At 51.6% G+C, this 25,311-nt stretch overlaps 11 protein-coding genes across 11 annotated transcripts; 8 read left to right on the forward strand and 3 right to left on the reverse strand.

Annotated features, from left to right (window-relative positions):
• Window positions 1-2,049: 2,049 nt before the first annotated feature.
• J4E83_000161 (uncharacterized protein) lies at window positions 2,050-3,498 on the forward strand (the record flags this gene model as incomplete). The annotated part of the gene is made up of 1 exon (XM_049327125.1): window positions 2,050-3,498. The coding sequence occupies one exon, from the start codon at window positions 2,050-2,052 to the stop codon at window positions 3,496-3,498; it is 1,449 nt and encodes a 482-aa protein (XP_049193270.1).
• A 1,838-nt stretch (window positions 3,499-5,336) lies between these two features.
• On the reverse strand, window positions 5,337-6,899 carry J4E83_000162 (uncharacterized protein; the record flags this gene model as incomplete). Its single annotated transcript, XM_049327126.1, has 3 exons — window positions 5,337-6,585; window positions 6,646-6,682; window positions 6,734-6,899. 3 exons carry the CDS (start codon window positions 6,897-6,899, stop codon window positions 5,337-5,339), a joined length of 1,452 nt encoding a protein of 483 aa, XP_049193271.1.
• A 548-nt stretch (window positions 6,900-7,447) lies between these two features.
• Window positions 7,448-8,854, forward strand: J4E83_000163 (uncharacterized protein; the record flags this gene model as incomplete). Its single annotated transcript, XM_049327127.1, has 1 exon — window positions 7,448-8,854. One exon carries the CDS (start codon window positions 7,448-7,450, stop codon window positions 8,852-8,854), a length of 1,407 nt encoding a protein of 468 aa, XP_049193272.1.
• Window positions 8,855-9,393: 539 nt separating this feature from the next.
• On the forward strand, window positions 9,394-10,387 carry J4E83_000164 (uncharacterized protein; the record flags this gene model as incomplete). The annotated part of the gene is made up of 2 exons (XM_049327128.1): window positions 9,394-9,571; window positions 9,768-10,387. The coding sequence occupies 2 exons, from the start codon at window positions 9,394-9,396 to the stop codon at window positions 10,385-10,387; spliced, it is 798 nt and encodes a 265-aa protein (XP_049193273.1).
• Window positions 10,388-10,971: 584 nt separating this feature from the next.
• Window positions 10,972-12,528, forward strand: J4E83_000165 (uncharacterized protein; the record flags this gene model as incomplete). The annotated part of the gene is made up of 4 exons (XM_049327129.1): window positions 10,972-11,134; window positions 11,194-11,534; window positions 11,822-12,162; window positions 12,216-12,528. The coding sequence occupies 4 exons, from the start codon at window positions 10,972-10,974 to the stop codon at window positions 12,526-12,528; spliced, it is 1,158 nt and encodes a 385-aa protein (XP_049193274.1).
• Window positions 12,529-13,534: 1,006 nt separating this feature from the next.
• On the forward strand, window positions 13,535-14,742 carry J4E83_000166 (uncharacterized protein; the record flags this gene model as incomplete). Its single annotated transcript, XM_049327130.1, has 3 exons — window positions 13,535-13,570; window positions 13,622-14,048; window positions 14,108-14,742. 3 exons carry the CDS (start codon window positions 13,535-13,537, stop codon window positions 14,740-14,742), a joined length of 1,098 nt encoding a protein of 365 aa, XP_049193275.1.
• Window positions 14,743-14,799: 57 nt separating this feature from the next.
• J4E83_000167 (uncharacterized protein) lies at window positions 14,800-17,135 on the reverse strand (the record flags this gene model as incomplete). The annotated part of the gene is made up of 3 exons (XM_049327131.1): window positions 14,800-16,549; window positions 16,604-16,644; window positions 16,701-17,135. The coding sequence occupies 3 exons, from the start codon at window positions 17,133-17,135 to the stop codon at window positions 14,800-14,802; spliced, it is 2,226 nt and encodes a 741-aa protein (XP_049193276.1).
• A 228-nt stretch (window positions 17,136-17,363) lies between these two features.
• On the forward strand, window positions 17,364-18,113 carry J4E83_000168 (uncharacterized protein; the record flags this gene model as incomplete). Its single annotated transcript, XM_049327132.1, has 1 exon — window positions 17,364-18,113. One exon carries the CDS (start codon window positions 17,364-17,366, stop codon window positions 18,111-18,113), a length of 750 nt encoding a protein of 249 aa, XP_049193277.1.
• A 497-nt stretch (window positions 18,114-18,610) lies between these two features.
• J4E83_000169 (uncharacterized protein) lies at window positions 18,611-19,840 on the forward strand (the record flags this gene model as incomplete). Its single annotated transcript, XM_049327133.1, has 1 exon — window positions 18,611-19,840. The coding sequence occupies one exon, from the start codon at window positions 18,611-18,613 to the stop codon at window positions 19,838-19,840; it is 1,230 nt and encodes a 409-aa protein (XP_049193278.1).
• Window positions 19,841-21,369: 1,529 nt separating this feature from the next.
• J4E83_000170 (uncharacterized protein) lies at window positions 21,370-22,344 on the forward strand (the record flags this gene model as incomplete). The annotated part of the gene is made up of 2 exons (XM_049327134.1): window positions 21,370-22,204; window positions 22,268-22,344. The coding sequence occupies 2 exons, from the start codon at window positions 21,370-21,372 to the stop codon at window positions 22,342-22,344; spliced, it is 912 nt and encodes a 303-aa protein (XP_049193279.1).
• Window positions 22,345-23,377: 1,033 nt separating this feature from the next.
• Window positions 23,378-25,221, reverse strand: J4E83_000171 (uncharacterized protein; the record flags this gene model as incomplete). Its single annotated transcript, XM_049327135.1, has 5 exons — window positions 23,378-23,815; window positions 23,866-24,083; window positions 24,143-24,347; window positions 24,411-24,652; window positions 24,702-25,221. The coding sequence occupies 5 exons, from the start codon at window positions 25,219-25,221 to the stop codon at window positions 23,378-23,380; spliced, it is 1,623 nt and encodes a 540-aa protein (XP_049193280.1).
• Between the last annotated feature and the right edge of the window lie 90 nt (window positions 25,222-25,311).

Below are 25,311 nucleotides of genomic sequence, written 5' to 3' on the forward strand. Positions count from 1 at the left end.
TCTTTTCGGGGATTGAACACATAGGGTTGGGACAATAGAAGTTTTGCGTTGCGTACATGTCCTTGTGAACGCCGCGCTCATGTCTCTTGAGATCAGCTTTGAGTGCGAAAGCTGAATCGCAATGCCTGCATCGATACCGCCGTCGGTGCTTGCGGTTCAAGTGTACACTAAGAGTGTGTTAGCTCTAGATCTTTTCAAGATTTGCGAATGAAACGCCAGTCTGGCGACTTACTTCAACTGCCCCTGCGAATGGTATGTCGTCTGACATGTGTCACATCGGTAAAGGCTCGAAGACCCATCGGAGTTATGCGCTTGATCGCTCAATTGGTTGGACGCTGGATGCTCTCTGGGAGCTGTTTCTGAAGGCTCGTAAGATTGCTCACTGTCAGGTGGAGAGCTTGTGTATTCTGTGGGGGAGTCAAGGAAGGGGTTGTCATCTTGAGTATATGCGGAGGGCCCCGATGGTGAGACTAAAAGTGGTGATGAAGTATTGCTCATAGCCATGACCTGCAGTCTCTCCGAGTTTTCGCTATTGTCATCGTTTTGGAATGGTCGTTTCTTTTGGAGCCATGGAAAAATGACTGGATTCGGGGTATGCTCTGCGTCCCATGGGCTGATGTACTGCTCGTCCCCCGAAGAAGTGGCGGCTTGTCTAGCCCACCCAAAGTGTGCAGGCGCTACGGTGAGTAGTTGTGATGATCCTTCTATAGCTACATATCAGTGGAAGCTCCAAGACAAAGCAGGGAGTTGACCAACCACTCTGAGGGATGATGCGTTGCAGGTAGGATCGCTTGTCGATGCCCAGAATCTGATCGGCCGTGATGGCTCTCGGCGGTTTCTTTGTTGCATACTTCTCTTGTCTCGCCCATATCGAATCCTTGGGCGGTGCTTTGGCATAAGGAGGTGGATCAAGTCCGGGGCGCTTCCTTTCGCGCTCTAGATCCCTAAGTTTCCTAAAGGGATCGAGTTTCCGCCTTCTGATTCGATCCGCAAGCCATACCCATACTATAGGCGCTGCGAGTACAAATGTGATGGCCAGACATATACCAATAAACATCGAGGCAGCAGTTCTTTCTTCTGCTGGACTCTTGGACGGTGGTGACTCGCTGTGCGTTGATCGTGGCTCCAGTTTCCAGTCCAGTCGTGCATCCAACGTGAATGTTGCCTTAAGAGGCGTCGGGTAGGGAGCCATGGTGGCCGGTAAAGGCAGGACAGCGATGCACTCGCCATGTGAAGCATTAACCCCATCGCTCTCTCTATATCAAAGTCACGGCCTGCCTGTGGCTGAAGCGATGGCGATCCGAGGCTGAAGTCGGGAGGCATACATTTTCTGTAGGACTGCCGTGATTGGGGAACTCATCCTACCGGTTAGAGGGCATTTCCAGATACGAGGACATTCTAGAGCCCGTCGATATGGTATTATGCCGCTAAAGGTATGGTACTTGCCCCATCAGTCCTTTTGGCCCCCGGTTAATGTTGGGCCCACGCCGTTGGTGCACGCTTGCGCATGTCGTGAACCCATCTTTGGGGTTGAATTGATCCTTCAGCCCTATGGTAGGAGGATAAAAGCTAGCCAAGAAGCCCTCCGTTGGACTGTCAGGTGCGTCTCGCGACTCTGTCGTCATGTGTTGGATCGTGTTTGTCGTGTTGATCGTGTTTTTCAATGCACGAACGTATCTAGGTAGGAAAACCGGGAATGATCCCGTCGGAAAGCTAGGAGCACCTGCCTGATCTTGGCGGCGTTCGATGCCACAACAAATGCATCAACACAACACCATCAGTATAGCTAGCCACGGGTATACGAGAGTAGATAGTAAGCCGAATTCCCCAGCGATGCACGTCCGACTCTTCACGATGTAGCAAGAGCTCTCGCCGCGCTGTCCTCTGTTGAGTTGCGACACGAGTCAGTACTTGCATTGGTAATCCCTCCATCCCCCTTGCGGCGTCCCTTGCGAGTGTGAGGGATTTACAAATCTACATATTGTCTGTAGGATGCTGCGATACCCATGATCTTTCTTGCTTCCTCAGAGCCGCTCCCGCACGTACAGAATGGCCGACCTTTCAAACCTCAAGAAGCTGCGCCCATGCGGCAGACTAGAAACGTACAGTACCGCGCGACACCATCTCGGGTTCTACAAGAACGTTGGCTTTACCGCAGAATATGTGGCACCAAAGAATCCTCAATCATCGCTCGAACTGCGAATCTATACTGCGCTCCGAAAAGTTATTGCCCAGCACCCGGTCCTGACAACCATCACGCTGAATGAAGATCAATCCTATCCCAACGTTTACTTCGCGCAACTCCCTGAGATCGATCTACGCACCTGCGTAGAGATATGCGAGAGAAAGACACCATTTCCAAACGATGGCGAGGCGGACGAAGAGCTCGATCGATATCTAGGGCAGCAGCATAGCCGCGATTTTAAGGACAACCTAGGCTCAAAGCCTTTCTGGCGGCTGCTGGTCCTGACTTCACCACAAGACACATCCAAGTTCACGGCGACGTGGATGTGGCACCATGCGCTAGCAGACGGAACGTCAGCCTTCTCGTTTCACAAATCATTCCTGGCTGGCCTCAACACTCCGGAAAGCATCGCGGATGCGATTGTCAAGTCTTCGTCTGCGGATCTAGCGCCGCCATTAGAGGACTTACATCCAATGACTATAACGTGGCCTTACTTCATCAAGGCCATTCTTGGTGCCTTGTTACCCTCGGTATTCGCAAAGCGACCTCCGAAACTATGGGCGGGCAACGCTATACAGCCGAACGCTACGCCGATTCCGCCACCGCATTATCGCACGCTCGTCCTGTCGAAAGCGACTACGGACAAGCTGGCTCAAGTCAGCCGATCTGAAAAGACAAGCGTAACAGCAACGTTGCAATGCCTTCTCGCCGCGTCACTCTTCACCTGCCTCTCAGCAGAAGACTGTGAGAGGCTTCACATTGAAGGCCCGATATCGATAAAGAAATTTCTTGACGTGGAGGAACAGCAGATGACCATGACGATTGCCGAATATGCCTACCTTCACGAGCGCGTCGCATCTCGAGAACCCAAACTCAAAGATTCAGCAGGACTGAGTGTCTTACAGCAGTTCTCATGGGACACTGCACGCGCAGTGAAATCCACCATATCCACAGAAGTCGCCAAATCTGGCGTCGATAACCCCGTTGCGCTGCTGAAATACATCTCTTCTATGCAGCAACATTTCTTCGACCAATTAGGTAAGCCTCGCAAGTCTGCAGCAGAACTGTCCAGTGCAGGAGTATTGAAGTATACTCAGAGTGAAGGAGTATGGACTGTCGGTCGGATGGTGTTCAGCCAATCTCCCAATATTGTGGCCAATGCTTTGAAACTCAATGTTGTAACAGGTGGCGATGGAAACGCGACGTTGAACTTCTGCTGGGCTGAGGATGCTGTGGAAGAGCAGCTCATGCGTGATATCATCGAGGGAGTCAGAACTGGGATCGAAGATCTAGTAGAAAGGCGCCAGGAGTAGATAGCACAGTTGCATGTTGGAGGCGGCTGTATTGAGTTCCATCCGCTGGTCTGCGTAGTAATGATAGTTTTAACGCATGTGCACCAATGAAGCGCAAGGATAATCCATAACACGCCCTTCCGGGTGAACACAAAGAGGGTCTAAGAAAAGTCCACGGGCTGTCCTGGGTTGGAAGCCTTATATCAGCACTTCACCTGTGAGCCGAATCACATACCGCTGCTGTGTTCAGCAGCGACGCCACAAAACAAAGCGACTAAGAGTCATCATACGATTCGGCAAAAAATAGTACTTCCAGGAAGAAAACAGGTATATACGCATCAACTCCAACGCCAAATACCCCCCTAGTACATACAATCGAAGCACATGAGCCTCATGCAGCATGCTGAGGCTGCTGAATCCAACCCTGAAACGCGGAACCATGCCAACACATTTGTCACTATTATCGCTTCATAACCGTCGTTCCCTGCTTGCTTCCTCTTCGATATTCCCAGACTTCCTGCCCGTGTCCGTTCGCGCCTGAGCCGTAGTATGTAGCATATGCTGCGTTCATGCCCTCATGGTGCTCTTTTGCGTGGCGCTTGATGGAGTTCCAGAGGCCCCGAGCTTTGCTCGATTCCTTCAGTGTAGATGCCGATGACGAAACAACAGAAGTTGATGATGAAGATGCCTGGACTGGTGTCTTGATGTATTCGAAAGAGGTGCGAGGAGTCGTCGCGGAAGAGCCTGACATCTTCGATATTTGAGAACTTGAGTGCGATATTTTTGATCCAGATGGCTCTAGAGTCCACGTAGTCGTAGTGGTGTATATATGAGCCTTGCTCGATGCGCCGATCTTGATGCCGATTTGAAGCTTGCGTGTCGAGAATGATGGCAAACGTACTCGTCTGATTACTGTGGATCAGGGTGCTTTGTCCTTTCTGTGGGACCGGTACCAAATCTGTCGGTTTGTTTGAGCCCACGCTGTAAGAAGAAGAATGTGTTGGTAATGTCTAGATCACTTCAGCTGCGTACAACACCATCTTTATACTCACCCCACAGCTCAGGCCACTCTACCGATTCAGACATCCGAGAATCGCACACCCTATGACTCCATGGACCAACATGACTTTGCCGTCGCAGTGCTGACTGTTTCGGTAATTGACCTGAAAGGCGTGGGAGGCTTGTTTCAGCGGCTTTGCTTGTCGAAGACATGACCATACGCCTGAGAGGCGCAATGTGGAGACAGTTTGACGCCAGCATTGCGCCAGATGGGTCCAATGGGAGACTTGCGCTGAAGCCGCTTTCTCCCGGAATACGCTAGTGCATGTGGACTTCCCGACGGGTAGCAAAGAATGCGCGGTGCGAGTGTTGTACTCCTGAGGCACGGGTGTAAAAGGCTAGTCGTACGAGAGCCAGGTCACATCGACATATGCCAACGACGCCGCAGGATCGCGGCGTACGTTTTTGAAGCTCTTGTTGGTATTCTGTCTTGCATGATGTGCAGGTTGGCTTGCGTGAAGAGCGGAGGAGGGTCATTTGGGTGTAGGGCGTGCGTCTTGTGCACAGGCGCGATCCAATAGCTGGAAAGTGGGGTTGGCGCGTCCTAGTGACGAACGCGCGCGCCCTGTACATGTCAATCGTCGGTGGCCGAAGCCGCTGTATGAATGCGATGCACGTTGAGCCTTGCGATCTCAGCAACTCGACCGTGCTTGGGGTAGAAAGTGCGGCCCATGTCAATTGCGCAACGTTGACAACAGCCTTATTGCGGCACAAAAACAGATCAAGCGGCACAGAAGCATACGTGGGAACGTCAGCGATGAATAACATGATTTTGGACTATCGAACACCTGATTTGATGTCTAGGGCTTAACAACTGTCTGCCACGGAAGTGTATTATCGAAGAAAAAGGTTGCTTTTGGCTGTGCCGCAAGGCCTTCGCCCGTCATGTTGCACAGCTTGGTCACGTCACCGGCCTCTGCACGCTTCGCCTTGATGATATCTTGGTACTGAGACAGGGGGCAAGATGAGCCAGGACCACTGGTGCAGTCCACAACAGGGTAGACAACCTCGTTAATGCGGATGCGCACGAAAGTTTCTTGAGAGGCGGTGCCGTTGTAGTTGGTTGCATAGCCAGAGCCGTATGTGCTATTGTGGGCAGCAGCAGGACAAGAGAGGCGTTCGAATGCAACAGTTCCGCGCATCTTCACGACCTGAGAGGAGCGGAAGAGTCGGTCCGACAACGACATGTTACCAGGAAGCTGCTGTTGTTTGTCGAAAACACCGATCGCAGCGGCCAGCTGGTTGATTTGGCCATCATTTGCGAAATTGGCCATGATCTTTGGAGGGACAAAAGTGCCATTGCCCGTCTTGTAGGTCGCGTCTGGACCATCAACAAAGCGTTGCACAGTCATGTCAACGATAGGCAACATCTGGTATTTCTCGATATCGGATCCCAGGCCGGTGCCGTACCAATAACGCAAATCTTGCGCATACTCGTACTGCAAGATCTCTTCCTGTGTGAAGATATCGCAAAAGGGGCTTCGACGGCCGGTGATCTGGGTCTCGAATCCACACAAGTAGGGTATCTGGTCGACTTGACTCGTTGTAAGGTTCAGGCCTTGGATCTTCCCGTTGAGCCTGGCGGCAATCGGGGGAAGGTACATAGAGTCCCACGTCTCCTTGGCAGGACCTCCACCCGCGTCATCGTAGGCCTTGCACAGGTCGCTGGGAGCAAGAGTGTTGCCCCAACTGGCAGGGTCGCTCGCGTTGAGAGCATAGATTGTAGTGAGGTCTGTAGCGTTCGGCCCCACGAAACCTTGAGCGAAGAGACGTGCGCTGTCCCGAACGCGTGGACCAGACGTATAGTAGTTTGCCCACATAGTAAAAGCGGTGTTGTACTTGTACAGGTCGGGGTAACGAAGGCGCCACGTTGTACCCATCTCGTGTAGTTCTTTCCAGCCGGTCGGGCTCAGATTAGCGATTTGAGCGTCCGGGTCTGAGAGGACCGGCTTCCAGGATTTGAGGAACGCGAGCTTCCCGTCGGTGATGGTGATGTCTCCGGCGGCTTGGATGTAATTGGCGAATTCAACCCACCCATTGTAGGCGCCACTATAAAAGTAAAAAGACAAAGTCAGCCTATGCCTCATGTACAGCGCGTGCAGTAGTTACCGGTCTGGGAACCGCGAACCGTGACGGGAGAAGAAAGCTATGTGTTCTTAGTCTGGCATTCTTCAATCGCGGAATCAAGCTGCCCTACCTGCCAGATCGACCTTGCATCCTGTAGGTATATCGGACGAAATGCCCGTCACCTCTTCGCCGGGGAACCATTGTCCGTTGCCGCCGATATGCTGGAAGACATTGAAGTTGTCTTGGGCTGCAACAGCAGCACTGCTAGCGGCGAGAGAAAGAGCAAGAAGCTTCATGATTACCGTTAAGAAATGAGGGACGCTTCGAAGTGCAGATAGGAATAGAGCGCACGCCTATCATCTTTATACCCGACATGTTGATTGTTTTTGGTGTTGTCAAGTTCAGCACCTGCTTTAGCCTCGGAGATGAGTTCTGGCGATGCTTCCTAAGGCGGTAAGGATGCTCAGGAACCAGCTGCACGTGGGAGCATCGACGGCGTGGGTGGTCTCTTCGCATGGAGGCGCGGTCTGCCACAGCGGCCAAGGAACTCCATTGTAGGATGCAATCCTTCGCGCATGCGAAATACGATGGTTTCGACCCGAGCTTCGCGTGAATTGCGGTTGACGTAGGTTGATAGCAGTGGATGACCATGCATCTGTCGCCCTTCGGAGGTGCATGCTCCGATTAGTCACGCCTTATCGATACCGCACCCGCGATCGCGGCATCTGACTGACTCAATCTTCAGCTATCTTTGCCAATAACACACCCGCAACGATGCACGTCTCCATGTCCCCTCGGTGACTATCCGAATCAAGCTCCTCTCAGCACTTCTATCCATCAGATCATGGCTGAATCCAAGCCGCGTCAACGCAAATTCGCGCCAAGGTCACGGACGGGTTGCCTCACATGCCGAACCCGGCGGAAGAGGTGCGATAGCGCCCAGCCTCAGTGTGCCAACTGCAAACGCCTCAACCTGTTATGCGAATGGCAAACTCCACGAAGTATCGTTTCGGAATCGTCTTCGTCCCAGTCAAGCTCAAAGAGCCCGGAGCGCCAGGTCGCAGTCCCACTGCGCTCGTCTCTTGATCCATGGGATGCACTACCGGGCGACGAAGGAGCGGAGCGGATGCATTTATTGCAGTATTACATCGAGGCGTTTGTACCCAGTGTCCAAGTAGCACCTATTGCAACGAGTTTCTACACCAGCCTCTACATGCCTTGGTCTTTCCAGATCGAAGGTATGCTTGACGCTATTCTGGCTATATCTTCTGCTCAGTTGGCGAGGCGAAGCCAGGACGCAGACCGCGCCAAACACCTTCGCGCCGTATCCTCCCGCCACGAGAGGAAGTGCTATCAATTCATCAAGGAGCGCTTGAACCCGTCGGGTGGATTGCCAGAAGATACCTACCAGGTTACTGCGGTGATTCTCATCCTGGTAGGACTAGAAGCACTCAATGGTGTCAAAACTACGAGATGGATATCGCAATTGAAGAGTGTGCAACGGATACTTAGTGCGCTTACTCCGGAACAGAGCATCATGGACTGTGTTGAAGTTGATTCTTTGCATCGACACTTCACTTACCACTTCGCCTCTGCTTCGCTCATGGCGCGGGTGTCAAACGCCGGAAAGGCCTGTTCGGCAGAGCAGGGCTTGATACCAATCAGCGCCGCCCTAATGCCAGGCACAATCGACCCGCTCATGGGCATCTCATACCAGCTATGCGACCTGATTTCACGGATACAGTATGTCACCTCTTCGAGTCCCGCGTTTCCCCTCGCTACCGAAGCGTCTTTCAACGTCATCGAGAAGGGTATACAGAATTGGGCTTACGACAACCCGTTTGCACTTGGCGTCGATACTCCTATAGCTCTCGACCTCATCGCCTTGGCAGAAGCCTACCGTTTAGCAGCTCTCATTCAGCTCTACCGCACCTCGCCTAGCCATTCAGCCAATATTGCGGGCTGTGCATCACGCGCGATGGAGTTTATCGCTCGTATACCACCGGGAAGCGCCGCGGAGTCAAGTTTGCTCTACCCAATATTTCTCGCTGGAGCCGAGCTAGATGATGAAGCGGCCATCGAGAAGTGCTTCCAGAGGCTAGAGGATATCCAGAATAGGAATCGGTACGAGAACGTTGAATGTGTCCAAAAGGTGTTAAAAGAAGTGTGGCGACCGAAGCTTGAAGGTGGTCAAAGAAGGGACTGGGAAGAAGTGGTAAGAGAGTGGAACTGGTCATTTACTTTGGGTTGATGCGATCCCGATTCAACTCTCCTCAGAAGCACCTTTTGCCCCGATCAAATGCTTCGCTCTGGCGGGATGCCATGCGTACGTACCGGCTTGGAACCTCGGACATATCCGCTCTAAAGGAGCACTCATCGGCTCACTTATGATCGATGCCTCACTCAACGGCAATCTAAAATTCGCCCGGGCCGGGTGTGTTTGGTGATGGAGTAGCTCCTTCCCCGCATGACATACTGTATCTTGGCAAACCCCGCCTCCTCCTGCAGCCCCCATCGAGATGTCGAACTTTGCCCCGATTTGCTCGCATGTGTCTCTTTGGGTAACCATGGGATTCTGAGCTGTGCCCAGCGTCACCGATTACTTGGCCACTTTCCCCGCTTTGTAGCCTCTCGCTATCCACTTTTGTATTCTACTGCGTAGCGTCTGCGCGACGTCGATTCTTCACTCATCTACCAGGCGATTGCGTTCGACTGAGCATCATTGTTTTACGCCTACAACCTTCTACGTGCGACTCTTTGATCAACATGGCGAACGCCGCTACTCCAACCATGGCCACTCCCATCGACTTTAACAGTGTGCTGGATACATCCAACCTCAAAGATCGTTCGGTGCTTATCACTGGCGCAGCATCTGGCATTGGTCTAGCCTGCGCGATAAAGATGGCCGAAGCAGGCGCAATAGTCACCATGGCTGATCTACACGATACGGCTGGGGGCGTCATCCAGGGTAAGTTCTGGCCGTGGGAATTGCCTGTGATATACATACTAACTTGGTGCTCCCACCTCTGCAGATCTAACCACTCGAGGCCTCAGAGTGCAGTTCGTACAATGCGACGTGGCATCCTACGAGGATCAAGCCTCCATGTTCCAGTCTGCAATCATCTTTGGAGATAGGCAGATTGACATAGTGATCCCAAATGCAGGCATCCTTGCCGAGAAGAACCTCTTCGACATGGTGCCAGCCACGTTGCCAAACCCAGGAGACACACCACCACCTGCTCCAAGCTTTGCTTGCGTGTCCGTCAATCTTGAGGCAGTATACAATACCTGCTATCTAGCACTACATCACTTCCGCCTCCCGCGCGCAGCAGCAACAACTTTCAAGCCCAGCATCGTTCTCATCGCCTCGCTTGCAGCCTATATTGGATACCCATATAGCACCACATACAGCATGTCCAAGTTCGGTGTTCGAGGACTTCTGTACAGCTTGCGCGAGCGCGCCATGCATTCTTCGATCCGCATCAATCTTGTTGCACCCTGGTACGTGGATACCGGCATCGCCAAGCAACCCGACTTTGTAGAGGACAACGGCGCTGTTCTTAACATCATAGGATTTGTATCCATGGACAGAGTCGTGGATGCTGTGGTGAGGTTTGCTTCGGTTCAAGAGTTGTGTGGAAGAAGCGTAGGCATCTTCCCCAAGGGCAGCGAAGATCTTCTCGACGATCTGGAAGGTGGATACGGCGGCGCGATAGTGAGTAAACATATGCGCGAGGTTCAAGCAGTCGTCGTGCAGGAGATGCAGAAACAGATGCAAACGTAGTTCATTGCCCAGTAGACCCGATATGAGAAACATCTTCGCGATATCGGCTTTGTCAATCACGACTGTCGACATCACATACTGGTTTGATGTTGATTTCAACCAGAGTCACGCTGATTCTCATCCCACAATCTCTGCTCGCATGGCCGTGTGGAGAATAGTACAATGTTACCACTGCCATGTGGGCCCGCGTTTGTACAAGCCATCGTACATGATGTACAAACATGCCTTGCCACCCAACATAGACATTTTCGCCGCCAGTGCTAGATACATTTGTGCTTAGCCTTGGTTCACGCGCGTAGCCATATGCCTGAGAAGCTTAAGAGAAGCTAGCTTCGGGACGCCGGAAGGGGCGTTTGTGAACGGATGCAACATCGCATCCCTCTGGACAGGCGAGGCCCACCAGGCGATCAACGCGGACCTGTTTATAAAATTTTGTCGGGTCTGTCCGCCTCAACCGTCCGTAGTCTTTCGCCCGCCGGTATGTTGTTGCGCCGTTTGCGATGAAAGCCCTGGGGCGTGTGAGAAATGTTCAAGTATATCTATGCGAAGAGAATGCCACATCGAACAAAACAACAGTAACAAACATGCCACACATCCAGGATCCCCAAATGAAACGAGAACCACGAACCGGTATCGACATTCTCGTCGTGGGAGGCGGCATCGGCGGACTCACCTTCGCAATCGAGGCCCACCGCAAAGGACACAATGTGCGCGTTCTTGAACGGAATGACGAAGGTCAATACTCGGGTACGTACCTCCGCATCCAACTATCGACTTCCAAAAGAACCAAACTAACAAACCGACAGGTGAGATCATCATGATTACCAGCTCAGCGCTCGAAACGCCCAAGAAATGGCCAGGATTCTTAGAACGCCTCAGGGCCCTCGCATCGCCACCAACCTTTGACCTGCGCAAATACGACGGCACATTCATCCAACACCATGCTCCAGGCGACTCTGCAAATCCGTCTTTGAGCATCTACCGGAAGAGGCTGCATAGTTTGCTGAATACCTACGTCAAAGAGCTCGGTATACCCATAACGTACGACGTGAAAGTGGACGCATACTTTGACTCAAACACATCAGGCGGTGTTATTCTCAAAAGTGGTCAGAGGATAACTGCAGATGTGGCGGTAGCCGCAGATGGTGTAGGCTCTAGGTCCCGCGAGATCATCGACGGGAATAGAGAGAAGCCGATTAGTTCTGGCTTTGTTGTCTACCGGACTTCTTTTCCTACTGGGCCGGCGATGGACGGGTATCCCCTTGTTGCGAGGGAGTTTCTGGGGCACGATCACCGTGGTTTCATGTATATTGGTCCCGGTGCGCATATGGTCATTTCTCATGACAAGGGCGAGCTGTGCTATCTATTGACTTGTAAGGTTTGTAGTCGCTACTTTATTGGCCTTCCTTGTTGATCGTTGCTAACGTCTGTTAGGATGAGAACGGTACGGCAACAGAGAGCTGGTCGAAAACCACTTCCACGGATAGGATTCTGGATGTTGTAAAGGATTGGGATCCTTTTGTTACGGAGGTGATCAGGGCGACACCGAACAATCAGGTGCTCGACTGGAAGCTGATGTGGCGTGATCCACAGCCGCAGTGGGTGTCGAAAGGCGGCCATGTCGTGCAGCTGGGCGATGCTGCCCATCCCTTCTTGCCTACGTCATTCAGTGGCGGCACGATGGCCATGGAAGACGCGTACTCGCTAGCAGCCTGTCTACATGTTGCCGGGAAACAGCACGTTGCGCTTGCAACCAAGGTGCACAATAAGCTGAGGTATGCCGATATAGATCGTGGAGAAACACCAGCGACTAACTTCGAAATTGTAGGTTTGAGCGAGTATCCTGCGCGCAGAAACTAGGATTCAAGAATCGTGAGATCTTTCACAACACCGACTGGAAAGACGAAAAGGCGGTGCCGACAAAGCAGCACAAGATGGTCGGAGATTGGTTGGTCTGTCACAATCCCGAGAAGTATGTTTACGATAAGTACCACAAGTGTGCTGAGCATTTGGACACGGGTGTCGAGTTCTTGAACACGAACATACCGCCGGGATACAAGTACAGACCGTGGACCGTCCGCGGGCTGCTGGGGGCCTCGGAACGTGGCGAAGTGGTTGAGGATGAAGGCGACTGGTCCTAAAAGAAGGGAAGCTTGCAGAATGCAGCGTTATCACTGTAACTGCTTCAGCTTATCAATTGGCCATGCTGGCAACATCTCTTCTCGATGTATATATATGGGCATCCGGCGGTAACTGTTGATGCTGATTAGAACTGCCGAACTTCATGCTTCTCTCTGCTGTGTCCTGCCCCCGCTCCCTGTGGCTTACTGTTCCGTCGGTCGTATCCGCCGAACTTATAGCATGCCAGTATGCCTGGCTATTGCTTGCCGTTGTATAGGCATGTAGCATGCCAGATGCCAACTTGTCATGTCCTCTTGATGGATAACCTCGCTATTTTGTCCAACTGCTGCCTCCGAGTCGTGGAAACAGCCAAGCCGCATTTACATATATTAGAACGCTCGAAGAGAACGCGCACATCGCTTCCTACAACGATACGGGCGCCTTGATTGTGGACGAGTGCGGTCGGGTTCCGTTCGAGGAGCGTGGCATCGTGCGCGCGTGTAGGAGGTGCTCTGAGAGCGAGGACTGTGGCAGGGTCGATTGACAGGGCTCCAGCCTGCCCGGCGGCGCCAGTCTATGCCCGTGATACGAAACGCGCGTGGGTTCTGGAGCGTACGATGATGCCGTTGAGCTTCTCATGGCGACATGAGGAAAGCTTCGCGATTGCGTGCTGTCGTGTTCCGATATGAGTGTCTTTAGCCAATGTCCCAACCATCTGTTGTATTGAAAGAAGGCAAGTTAGGCATAATAAAGCTCCCTTCGCGCAATGATCGCGTGGATTAGGGGTGTTGGTGGATAAACGTCCCATGACGACAAGCTCAACGTCGCTGAATGCCGAGGGATGTCGGAACGCTGCTCGGAACGGCTTGGCCCGGTTTGCCCTCCCATTCATCTAAGCTGCACTCCAACGGCAAGAATCTTAGTAAGACTCGGACATTTCCCATATCAACCATGTATTTCCAAGCTTCTGACCCAGGCCTGAAGTATTCGCGATATTGGGAAACTTCACCGTCACGGCACTGAAGCATGACGGCCGATCGCGGAGCTCGAGGCCTTGTCGCTGTAAGTCAATCTCCATCATCCCCAGCGCAACGAAACTGACTGGGTACCTAGATAACAGGCGCAAACGGAACAATAGGCTATGCCTGTGTGGTCTACGCGCTGCAAACTGGCTATCGAGTCCGGTGCATCGTGCGCCACGCCTCCGCCATCGAAACGATCAAAACCGGGCCCTCTGTGCAGCCCTACTTCGACCTAATCGAATACGTCGCCGTGCCAGACAATGCGGTCGAGGGAGCATACGATGAAGCTGTTGCGGGTGTCGACTATGTTGTGCACATAGCAGGAGCATGGCCGATGCTCCATCTGGATCCTGACAACGACATCTACCATCCATACATCAGGTCGACGACGGGCTTGATAGAAGCAGGGCGCAAGTCTGGCACAGTCAAGAGGATGGTATTCACGCAGGCGGGAGCGGGCCTTGTTGACTCTGAAGACGGCGATACACTGGGTACGCGTATGGAACGCGTCTTGGACGGTACGTCTCTTTGCTTCTGCCCTCGCGCCTCACTTCATGCGTCTTACTGACCGATACAGAGGCAGTTCAGGTCTCGCAAACATCCCTCGCATACCGACCCCCTCTCAAATCCCCGCACAACGCCTACTGCTCCGCAAAAGCCCAATGTATGACCTACCTCGCTGATCTCCAAGCTTCCCATGAGCTCCCCTTCTCTATCGCGCAAATCATACCCGGTACCGTCATCGGTCCTTCGGAGTTCTGCACAACGTCGGAGCAAGCGCGTGCGCATATGGATCGACAGAGCAAGGCATTGCTGTTCGATGATGTGGCACCACGGTATGCGTTTGGTTTCGTGCATGTGCAAGACTGCGCTCGCATTCATATCGAGGCGCTAGATGAGAGGGTTAGAGGCGAGGATCTGCCCAAGTGGTATGTTGCCGCTGGGACGGTGGAGGAGGGGACAGATGGTGACAAACTCTGGAACTCTGTGGCGGACATGATCGAGCGAGACTTTGCCAAGGAGGTCAAGACTGGGGTTTTCACATTGGGACGCCAGAAGGTGCCTATCAACATGCCATTCCGCGTCGAATCAAGCATGACGGAGAAGATGCTGATGAATGGTGACAAGATTAGGGGGTTAGAGGATAGCGTGAGAGAGGTCGCGGAGTGGTACATTCAACTTAAAAGAACAGAGGAGAAAGCAGATTTGTAAACTGGGATAATGTTGGGCACGAACTGAATCCATCGAATTATCCTGATGTCATGCGCTCTACCACTTGAAGCTTTCTTCAAAGTACTCCACCCCTCTATAACCTTTATCCAACATCTGGACACTCGCTTTCCTAGCCTGATCCGCCATCAAAGCTGGCCCACAAGCCACAATCGCCAGACGTTGCTGGCCCGCATCTCTAGCAGCCTCTTGAACTGTTTCATGTACGTCAGGTCTGTGTGCCATGATTCTTACGCTCTTCAGGTCTTCGCCCAACACATCGTCTTTTGCCTCATCATCCCGAGTGACGTGCACTTCCATCTCGACTCTCTCATCACTCAACAAGCCTCTGAAGTCGCGGAGAACAGAAGTGAGGAACGCGTACTCGCGTACTGCCCATACAATCTTCACACTCCGTACACGTGATGTACTCGCCAGAACGTGGGCTAGGTGTGATAGCGGGACTGCGATACCCGTTCCACCGACTACAAACAAAATGTTTTGTGAACTGCGGAGAGGAACAGTGTGTCCATAAGGCCCTTCCACAAGGATGCGGAGTCTTTTGGGATGCAAGAGACAATGTGACTTCAATCGGGATGTGAAGCCGTCGTACGGTCGGACAAGGAACACCATGTTCGATGAGGCATCTGAGGCTTTAGACGAAAGGAGTGCATCCGACTCTGTGGTTGAGGCTGATGAAGTACGCGAGTGTTCCGGCCTCGCTGAAAGCGGCGATAGTGGCGTAGATGGAGGATTGTCCGTATCTTTTGAACTGTATGCCAACGTGAACGGATGGCTCTGATGTGCATAGAACAGATCATCCAACACGTGGATGTAGTAGTAAGAGCCAGGCCTTGGGGCTACTAAGCTCTTACTACTATCGACTTCCATGCGCACGAGGTTACTGCTAGGGTCATAAGTAACCCTAGCCTTGGTACTCAGCGGGCTGCGGTTGAAAGCTAAGATTCGTGAGAGGCGCATGATCCGGTCAAAGACCCAGACACCAACGCATGGCCAGATGAATATATTCCACTCGCCATTAGTGAAAATCTCAACATGGTAGTACATAGTCCAGAGGGTTGCGATCGAGAGCGCTATGTGCGTGACGAGGAAGAACTCGTAGTGCGCACGGCGGATACCGTAGAACGAGAACGCCAAAAGACCGCACATGGCGATGGTTGACAGTTCGCCGTTCCAAAAGTAGTGCTTCGTCCAGTAGTTTAGGAAAGATGGCCATCCTCCGCGCTCCAGTATCATCAGCGTGTATCCCACACTGTGCACTACGGCTTGTACTGTGGCAACCCTTGCCGCCCACCGATGGAAAGCGTTGTAGGTACCGAAACCCCATCCAGTCACCCAGATCAAAAGATCATTGCGCATACCAAAGAGCCAGACGAGTGGGAAGTTCGCGAGCGATATGATTCCCGTACGATCCGATACAAAACGGAGGAATTGCACTGACTTCTTCGGCCAATAAAGGTTGCCTTCGGTGAGACGGTAGGAGCAGCTGCAGAGAACAACGTTGAGCGCGACAAAAAGAAAGATGGTAAGCGACTGGATCCGTGGTGGGATGGTACACCAGCCGTACGGTCGAGAACAACGATCACCAAAAGCGGCAGGTGTAGTAACGTATCGCCTGAGCCATGTTCGGAGGGAAACCAAGGGACTTCGAGGTCCAGAAATCCGGCCGGATTCGACTTCTGGGACTGTTTTGTATGACATGTGCCGCTGTTCACTGCGTAGAAGTGACAGTATACGCGTCGTTACACCAACGGCCACTACTACGAGCCAGAAGTAGTACATGTACCAGCTATGGGTATTATATTAGCGAAGTCGCGCCTAACGGGATACAGGCTCGACTTACCCATACACGAGATGGATCTCGTATTCCCAGAATGCCGCTTCCTGTACGCCACATTTAGCACTCCATAGTCTTATCGGCCGTACAAGCAGGAACGTACCATGGTGGTGAAAGCTCGCCTTACAAGCTCATCACTTGGTATCACAACTTCATCAATGGTCGGAAACCTGAGTGCCTTTTCAGCTGACAGTCGCGTCACTCTAGCCTTGTCGTCAGGGGTCCATTGGTCCAGAATATCGCGAAAGGAAGGTAATGTAATGTTCGCGTGTGCTTCACACCAGGGATTCTGGTTCTCGATCCATTTTTCTGTCTGGCTGTCCTGTATGCAGAACTCGTCGAAGCACAGATACAGTGATGTGACGCGTAATTCACTTTGGCATCCTCGGATCTTGCTCGAAAGCGAAGGGTCGGTGTCGTTGAAGGTTACATAGTTGACGCCGGTCTCACATGCCAAAGGGCAGTACTTTCCCGAGTACAAAGCATGTGATGCACCTGTAAGCGTGTACAGAATGATGGAGATGGATGAAGTGCGCATGAGTGGACGCGATGAGGTACAAGATGGGGCGACGCAAGCTCGGAGTCGGAGATTGGCGGGGTCGTGAAATCTTATCAGATGTCTACGCACGGGCCCGCGCTGGCATCAGGCGCGCTTCTTTCGCGTCAGCTGGGTTGTTGCTTCGAGCTTGCAAATGGCCAGTGTCTGTGAGCACAAAGTTTACGCAGCGGCCATACTCGCTGTCTTAACCCCCTGTGGCACCACGTCATGTCTCACACCGCCTCAAAGGCGACCTTTCTCTCTTTACCTATCGAGCTCCGCCTAGAGATTGTCGCATACGCGCTGGAACAATCTGACGCGGGACTCACGAAACACCACGAGTCCAATGAGGGACGAACTTGTTCTACGATAGATGAGAGGTACAAAGCTAGTACCAACCTTGCGATACGGCTGGTTTGCCGCCAGTTCAACGCTGAGTTCCGTCGCCTTGCCATCCACAGTACCCTCTTTGTGCTCGCCAGGAACTCCACACGAGTTGCCGGTCAGCAAGTCGAAGAGCTTCTCCAAGATGTCAAGAAGTTGAGGATTCACTGCGACCATGAGACCATCAGGAAATGGTGCGAGTACCCGCTGAACAGGCAATGTATGCATCTCGATGAGCTACAGTTTGTAATGCCACTCGACGACTCTGCCAACCGGACAGCCCTCGTGGGTCTGCTCAGACGTCTGCGCAACGTCAAACAAGTCAAGCTCCTCTTCCCGAACCATCGTGTTGCAAAAGAGCCCTATGGGTACATCAGATTACTCGGCGAGTTGCTCAAAGAAGACCATTTCCAGAGATACGATGCCCCGAACGCCCCCAATTTCGAGTCTACATGTTGGGAGTGGAGTTTTGACAAAGAGTCTAGTTGGGCTGTCTTCGTGGCTCGGGAACCTATAGCGCTTATCCCGGAAGAGCATTACTTGCTGCTCATGAAGCCGAAGATCGACTACATTATGGATTACATGGCATCATAGCACCAAAACGGTAGTAGTCACTGTGCGACACAGCACGTTCGCGTCGTTAATGTGATGACGAAGGGGAACTGCATGGATCCATAGAGTATGCTACCAAATCAACGGATTTCAACAATGATTGATGGGCCAAAGATTGCGCGGGTGCCATGATTCGGCCCAGGGCTTTGACGCGTCTTCACGTGCTCCAACACAGCTGCATCCCCGAGTGCTGCGTAAGACTAGAACATCAGCATGGCTTAGCGGTATGGTGGACTCTGGTATTATAAATGTCGCCGTGCGGAAAGAGGCCACAGTCGCTTACTGGCATTTGAGTGTGGCAGCTTAGAAATCACGCTGCTTCGGAGGCCCAGGAGATCCGACGCGGCCCCCACTTGCCCAACGATGCACTTGACGCACTGCATCGCGCCTGCCTCACCCCCAAGCGCGACTGCTATAACACCAGCCATGCCACGCCCTTCCAGACGCCGCCTACTCCCCATATCAATTCACCGTCCACCATGAGCGCTCCGAAGCCTATTCTCATCTCCGGCGCCGGCCTCGCCTCGCTCCTCCTCGCCCGCTCGCTGCACCGTTCCAAGATCCCGTTCCTCGTCTTCGAACGCGACGCGTCCATCGTCTTCAGAGCGCAGGGTTATAGGTTGAGACTCTCAGCGCAGGGTCTGGACGCCATTGAGCAAGTGCTCGGTCCGGCAGGATTCAAGACGTTCTACGACGCCTGCGGCAAAACTGGCGGGGCTGGATTCGCGGCAGTGAACCCGCTGACAGGCGAAACAATAGGTGGAGATGCTCCGAGCGTCAAGAGCGAGCCTTTGACCAGCAGAGACGGCAAGGTCGTTGGAGTGTCGCGCGGTGATATGCGCAAGCTGTTCATGGACGGCATCGAGGACCGTGTGGTTTGGAAACATCAGGTCGCAGCCTACGAGAGGACGGACAATGGTGTGCGACTAGTCTTCGCCGACGGTACCAAGTCCGAGGAGGGCTCTATGCTGATCGGGGGTGAGGGTGTCAAGAGTGCAGTCGCTGGTCAGCTGTCCAATGGGGCGATCAAAGTCTACGATCTCGGTTCCAGAGGAATACATGGACAAGCCCCGACAGCAGCCTTCAAGGCCCTGGGCGAAGGTGTCTTCCGCCTCGTCGACGATACATCACAGCCGAACGGCGGCAAGGTCTTCGTCATCACAAACGTGCGCGCAGGCGACATGGACAAGCCCGACGTCAACTTCGGCTGGACCATGATCGGCTCTCCAGGCGTCATCAAAGCGCCGAACGACAATTACACGATTACTGGGCCGCCTGCTGCACAGATAGCAAAGGCGCTCACATCGCACTGGCACGATCGTGTCAAGCCACTCTTCGATAACATGGCCGAGTCGGAAGCAGCTTTCTGGAAGATAACATGTTCGTCACCAGAAGGTGTACCGAAGTGGCCCAATGACCCTCGTGTCACTCTGGTCGGTGATGCAGTGCATGCTATGACGCCAGCAGGAGGTAACGGCGCAAACACAGCTGTGCGCGACTCGGCTCTCCTCGGTCGATTGATAGCCGAAGCCTGGGAGAGAGGCGATGGCGATAGATGGACGGGTGTCACAGAAGCATATGAAAAAGAGATGCGAATATACGCAACAGAGGCTGTCAAGGCTAGTTATGGGCAGGCTACAGGGCAATTCGGCATTGATCTTGATCTCAACACTGCGCCTACAATCAACGAATATGTCGCGCCAAACTGAGTATTCTTCGTTGCAGCAGACTGGTCATCAGTCCGAACAGGATTTAGCGTCACTTTCCTATGAGACGGCATTAGGTCGTGTTGACGAATGATACGCATCATCTTCATCCTTACTTTTACGTGCGACTCACGGTCACTAACGATACAGGGTGTTCTGGCTGGACAATTGCAAGCCCCCAAGTCTGCCGCGGGACGAATGTCGCGTCCTCCGTTGCCGAATGTAGATTCCGCCGCAGAGCCACGACTCATGTGTAGCTTCCCCGCATCTCCATCAGGCCCACCCCCGACTTCAAAAAACCGGGCCATCCAGTACGTGCGAAATTCCCGATAACAATGGATTCGCCGCGACCGCGCAAACGCCGTGCCATCAATGCATGCGTCAGTTGCCGAACGTCCAAAGTACGATGCGACGGGAACCGCCCTTGCCAACGATGTGACCGGAATGGCGCAACTTGCCAATACTTTGACGCCGTAAAGGACGAAAATGTGTTGCGAATCGAAAGGCTCGAGAATGAGATGGCTGCACTTCGTGAACACATGCGCATCCAGCGACATGAAGACAAGAGTGTACGTAGGCCTGAAGACTACACTAGGATAAAGGAGGCAAATCAGAACATCTGGCGCCAATGTAGCTCCAGGGTGTTCTGTTTCCTCCTTATTTGAGGTGGTGTCCTGCGCGAATCAGCGGAAAGCTAGCTGACCATGATAATGAATGCAGTTACCCATGGAGGATGCGACTGGGACAGTGCCAGAAGTCGCACTCCGGTCTATGCCCAAGTGCAACGCAACGGCCGTTGACGCAGGTCTCATCACATGGGAACAGGCTGTCCACTGGTATCAAAGGTAGACAAACTCACTGCACCTCTCGAGCCCAGATCACTGATTTTACAAAGTTTCTTCTCGGGCAGTGTATGAAAGCCCCGATTCACCTGGTGAACCATACTAAAAGCCATAGCAATACCTCGTGCCCATCTTTTGCGAGAGGCATGACAACATCGCATCAGTGGCTTCACGGAGTCCAATCCTTTTTGACGCCATAGTCAGTATTGGATGTCGCGCTGCCGAAGGTTTCAACACCAGAATCTATCGTCAGTAATTTTCCTGTATGAACTGCATATGAGACAAATGCTGACGCTGTACACCCATATCTAGGCCGCCTCCAGACTCGAGTCCGTGATCAATTTACCGACCTATTCATCAACACCAATACCCCTACAGTAGAGGATATACAGGCCATCGCACTGGTGGCTGCGTACTCGGAGAACGCGTTCGTTCTGGTGGCCATGGCCCTTCGCTTTGCCATTCAGCTTGGGCTACCTCATGTTGTCGATCAGCTCATCGCCAAAAGTCACGCACGTTCCGGGATCGTGACCGCCCATGAGCAAGAGCTTTACCGTCTATCCAGAGTTTGGCTTGGAATCTGCAATCTTGAGCTCTTGTGAGTATCGTGTTAGCCTGATCGGAGAGCGCTGCTAAAAACATCCAAGTTTCTCTCTAGATGGCGGTAAACTGCCGGGCCTTTCTCTTCAAATGTCATCTCGAAAGATCAGATGTCTATTAGCTCACCCAGAACGTACATCTACCGACATCCGCCTTCTCTCGCAAGTGGAGCTCAACATCATCCGCACGGAAGCTTATACAAAGATCATGGGCCGGAGTAATGACTTTATGGGTCAACACAGCGAAGACCAACTCCGGACTACGGTAGAGGAGGCTTGTGTTGAGCTGTCACTGTGGCTCGATGAATGGACCAACATTGCTCTGACCGAACCAGCGCCACATCAACGGACTCTTGCGTTGCAGAACTTGTGTATACAGCAAGCTTGGGCGACGATGACCATGTACCTAAAGGCGGTAGGCTCTTCCGGGATCGAGAACATTGCGATCATGACCGAATTTCAGCGCGACTTCATACGCAAAGCCAAGGAGGCAGCGAATCGACACCTTCACTACATGCTTCAGTCATCGTCAACACCAACTTCATCGCCGGTGTCTCATGCCTCGACCTCTGGCTCAACGTATCTCAGTACTTTTCGCTGGACACTCGACTATGTCTGGGCTAAGTGCGCCGTCTCAGTCTTGCTGGTCCTCAAGTTAGCCATTCTCCTCCGCGACCCGGTACCTTCGGTCATGGCGCTGCTCAGCGATGCGCATCGCGTACTGGAAGAGCTCAAGACTGTTACCGTCGGCCACATCGCATACTTTCAGATCTTGCAAACCAGCATCGAGAAGTGTGAAGCTGCTCTCCGAGAGTATGCTGCGGAACAGATACCCGACCAGGACTCTTCGATGGCGGGAGCGAGAAGCAGTGTAGCTGAAGACGAGTTCCAGGGTTACGTTCCCAGCGAGTTCGTCTTCGAGTGGGGTAAGTTTGGACTGTAGAAACGCTTGTGAAATTTATACTGACTTCGTATGTCCACCTCTGCAGACTTTCCTGGGCTCAACCTAAAACATATGCCGCTCGGATGGCAAGATCTCTTTGTCAATATCGACAGCTTGTTCTAAACCAAAGGCATGCTTAGAAGGCAGGCGGCTATACTCTAAGGATTGCGATCTCTCTTATTTAATAAGGAGTACCTTTACGTATATAGTAGTTATATAATTTAGAAATTATAAGTAGCTTATCTTACTCTATATTATTATAGTACTATAAATAAAATAGAAAAACTAAACTTTAGAATTATATATACTAAAGTAAGTTAACTATAAAAGAATATAAAATACGTACTTTAGCGTCTTTATTACTTATATAACTTATATAACTATATTAGTATTTTAAATTTTTATATTTTAAGCTACTCTTTAAAGCGCTATAACAGCATTTTATAAAGTACTAGTACTAACTCTTAGTATTTTTATTTTCTCTACTATACTTAGTACTTTAAAAAGTATTAAGAATTTAAGTTAAATATATAGTAAGTTTAAGAACGCTAGTAGTATTAGTTAATATATATAGTAAATCTAAAAAAACCTTATCTACTATAGCTATTTATAAAGTATATAGTATTACTATTTACTATAAATATAGCTAACTATATAAGTAATACTTTTTAAGCTAAAAACTTTCTAAAAAAAAAGAAGAATATAGTAGAGAGTTTTTTTTATTAACTTAAATAGCCTAGCTATATACTAATAAATTCTAAAAAGTTATACTTTATAAGTAACGCCTATAGCTACTTACTCTAAAAAGTTTATACTAATAACTACTTTTATAGTTATAGTTTATAAGTTAACTAAAAGTCTAGAAAATAAAAATAAAATACTTTAAAGATAGTAGTAGCTATTAAGCAATAGAATCTATATTTAGGCAAATGTGTATTAATGTGTGTCTTATGTGGGCCGAACGCGAAGGAACGACCTACAGGCGGCTATACAAGAGCCGTGCATGTTGCGTGGATCCGACGGTCAAGCATATCCTGGGAGTATCAACAGTGTTTACATGCACATGTCAATGGAGCAAATGTTGTATGTAAGTTCAGTGTATATTGTAACTAAGCTACAACTATCGGAAGTCATGTTTCAAGCGTCAACCCGTTGATCAATATACATAGATGAAGTCTTCGTTCTTGATGTCAGTCACATCATCAAACGCCTTATCGCCCACGCCGCTGGCTTGTGCGTTCTCAGCTCCTTCTGCATCACCCTCGCGCGCAGAACCCATGCTGGTATCGACGACAATGGCCGACTTCCCCATACTCTCTCTTGTTGCCGCATGCTTCCGGTTCAGAAGCTTGATCCAGAACATTGCAAGCAGGATAAGGACGACGATCGCGATGAAGAGAGCGAGGTTGGCGCGGAGGCCTCGGTAGTAGTGTGGTTTTTCTGACGGTTTGAAGAGCTGTGGGCCGATGATGTTGCCTGCGCTGGCGCCGACGAAGAGGATACTTGTCGTTACTTTACGCTTCGTGTCGCCTCCTGTGTTTTGGCCTGACCAGCTATAGATTAAAGGTGAAATGCCGGGATAGAAAGACGTCAGCTGGAAGCACAGGGTTAGTAGGTTACATGTTTTGCGTTGCCACTACTTACGTAGTATCCGAGAAGAAGTACACCGCGATTCGAGTCGCCGCGTCCAACGACCATGAGGATGACGATGCCGGCGATTGGTGGTATACATAAGAGTATCAGCACGGGCGACTTCCGTTTCAGCCACGTGGCTAGCCAAGCTCCACCGCAGGTAGCTATAATCTGGATAACGCCGAAAGGCATGTTGAAGAGGATCGTAGCGAAGGGCCCAAACCCGAAACCTGAAGTTTGAGCAATCAGTACAGCTCATACATGCGATATGCACGGGCCTTGTTCTTACTTTGGATGATTAGAGGCCCGAAAGCACTGATACCACCACTCGGGATGCTGATCGCTGTCAACATGGAAAACCAAAGCCATGTCTTGGGATCCATGAATGCCTCCAGTACGTGGTCCCACTTCCAGACACGAGATGCAACGCCCATCTGGTTCATACGCAGACGTTCGACAGCGACGAGCTTTTCGTGATCGTTGAAGAACTTGGCCTAAAGATTGGGGCACGAAGTCAGTTTATCTCTCACATCAGCTCGTACAGGGAAACTACTTGCCTCCATGGGTGAGTCGGGCATGAACAACCATACAAAGACCGAAACGACGACTGTGAGGAGACCACAAAAGAGAAAGATGATCTGGTATGAGTACAGAAGATTGGACTGGATGTGGCCCAACCCGTAGCAGAGCAGACTGCCGAGGATGTTGACCATGCCCAGCATGGCGTACCAAGCTGCGTTTCGGTTCGTTTGCTCGCCACGCTTATACCACATTTGAACAACGGCGATGAAAGCAGGAGCTAGATGCGTTAGCGATAGTTTTCGCGATGGCTTGAAGAGTTGGCTTACCAACGGCAGCTTCGAAAGCGCCCAACAAGAATCGCGTGGCCATCAGCCCGGCGAAGCTGCTGGCACCCGCCATTCCGCATAATATGCAGCCCCAGGTGAACACCATTACACCCATGAACTTACCCATCCTGAGCTTGACCAGCAACACTGCCACCAACGGCTGTGCCACTAGCTGCGCAATATACACGATACTCCCAAGCCATGAGTATTGTTGACTGTTGGGATCGAGGTTTGCATCTTCGATGAGGCCAAAGACGGAGGCGTAGGATAGCGTGGTCTTGTCGAGTGATTGGAGGAAGTAGACGCTGAGTAGGATGGGCAAGATGACAAGATCAATCTTCTTCAAGACGCGTTTGTTCTCGGCGGATGTTACGATGATGCGTTCGTTCGAGGCGAGGAGTGCAGCCGCTTTGTCTTTGCCTTTGCCGTCCGTCGCATTGCCTTGCTTGTAAAGCGACTCCGTGGTTTCGACGTTGGGCTTGGACGCGGCGACGTCGTCGGTCACCTCCGGTTTCGACATGTTCAACAAGAAGACTACAATCAACCCAGGAAGAGTCTGAGATAATGCTGCAGTAGTAGGTCAATATGGCCCGACTGCACTTATACGCAT

The sequence above is a fragment of the Alternaria metachromatica genome (genome assembly GCF_023757995.1).
Source record: "Alternaria metachromatica strain BMP 0045 chromosome Unknown scaffold_1, whole genome shotgun sequence".
Lineage (NCBI taxonomy): Eukaryota > Fungi > Ascomycota > Dothideomycetes > Pleosporales > Pleosporaceae > Alternaria > Alternaria metachromatica.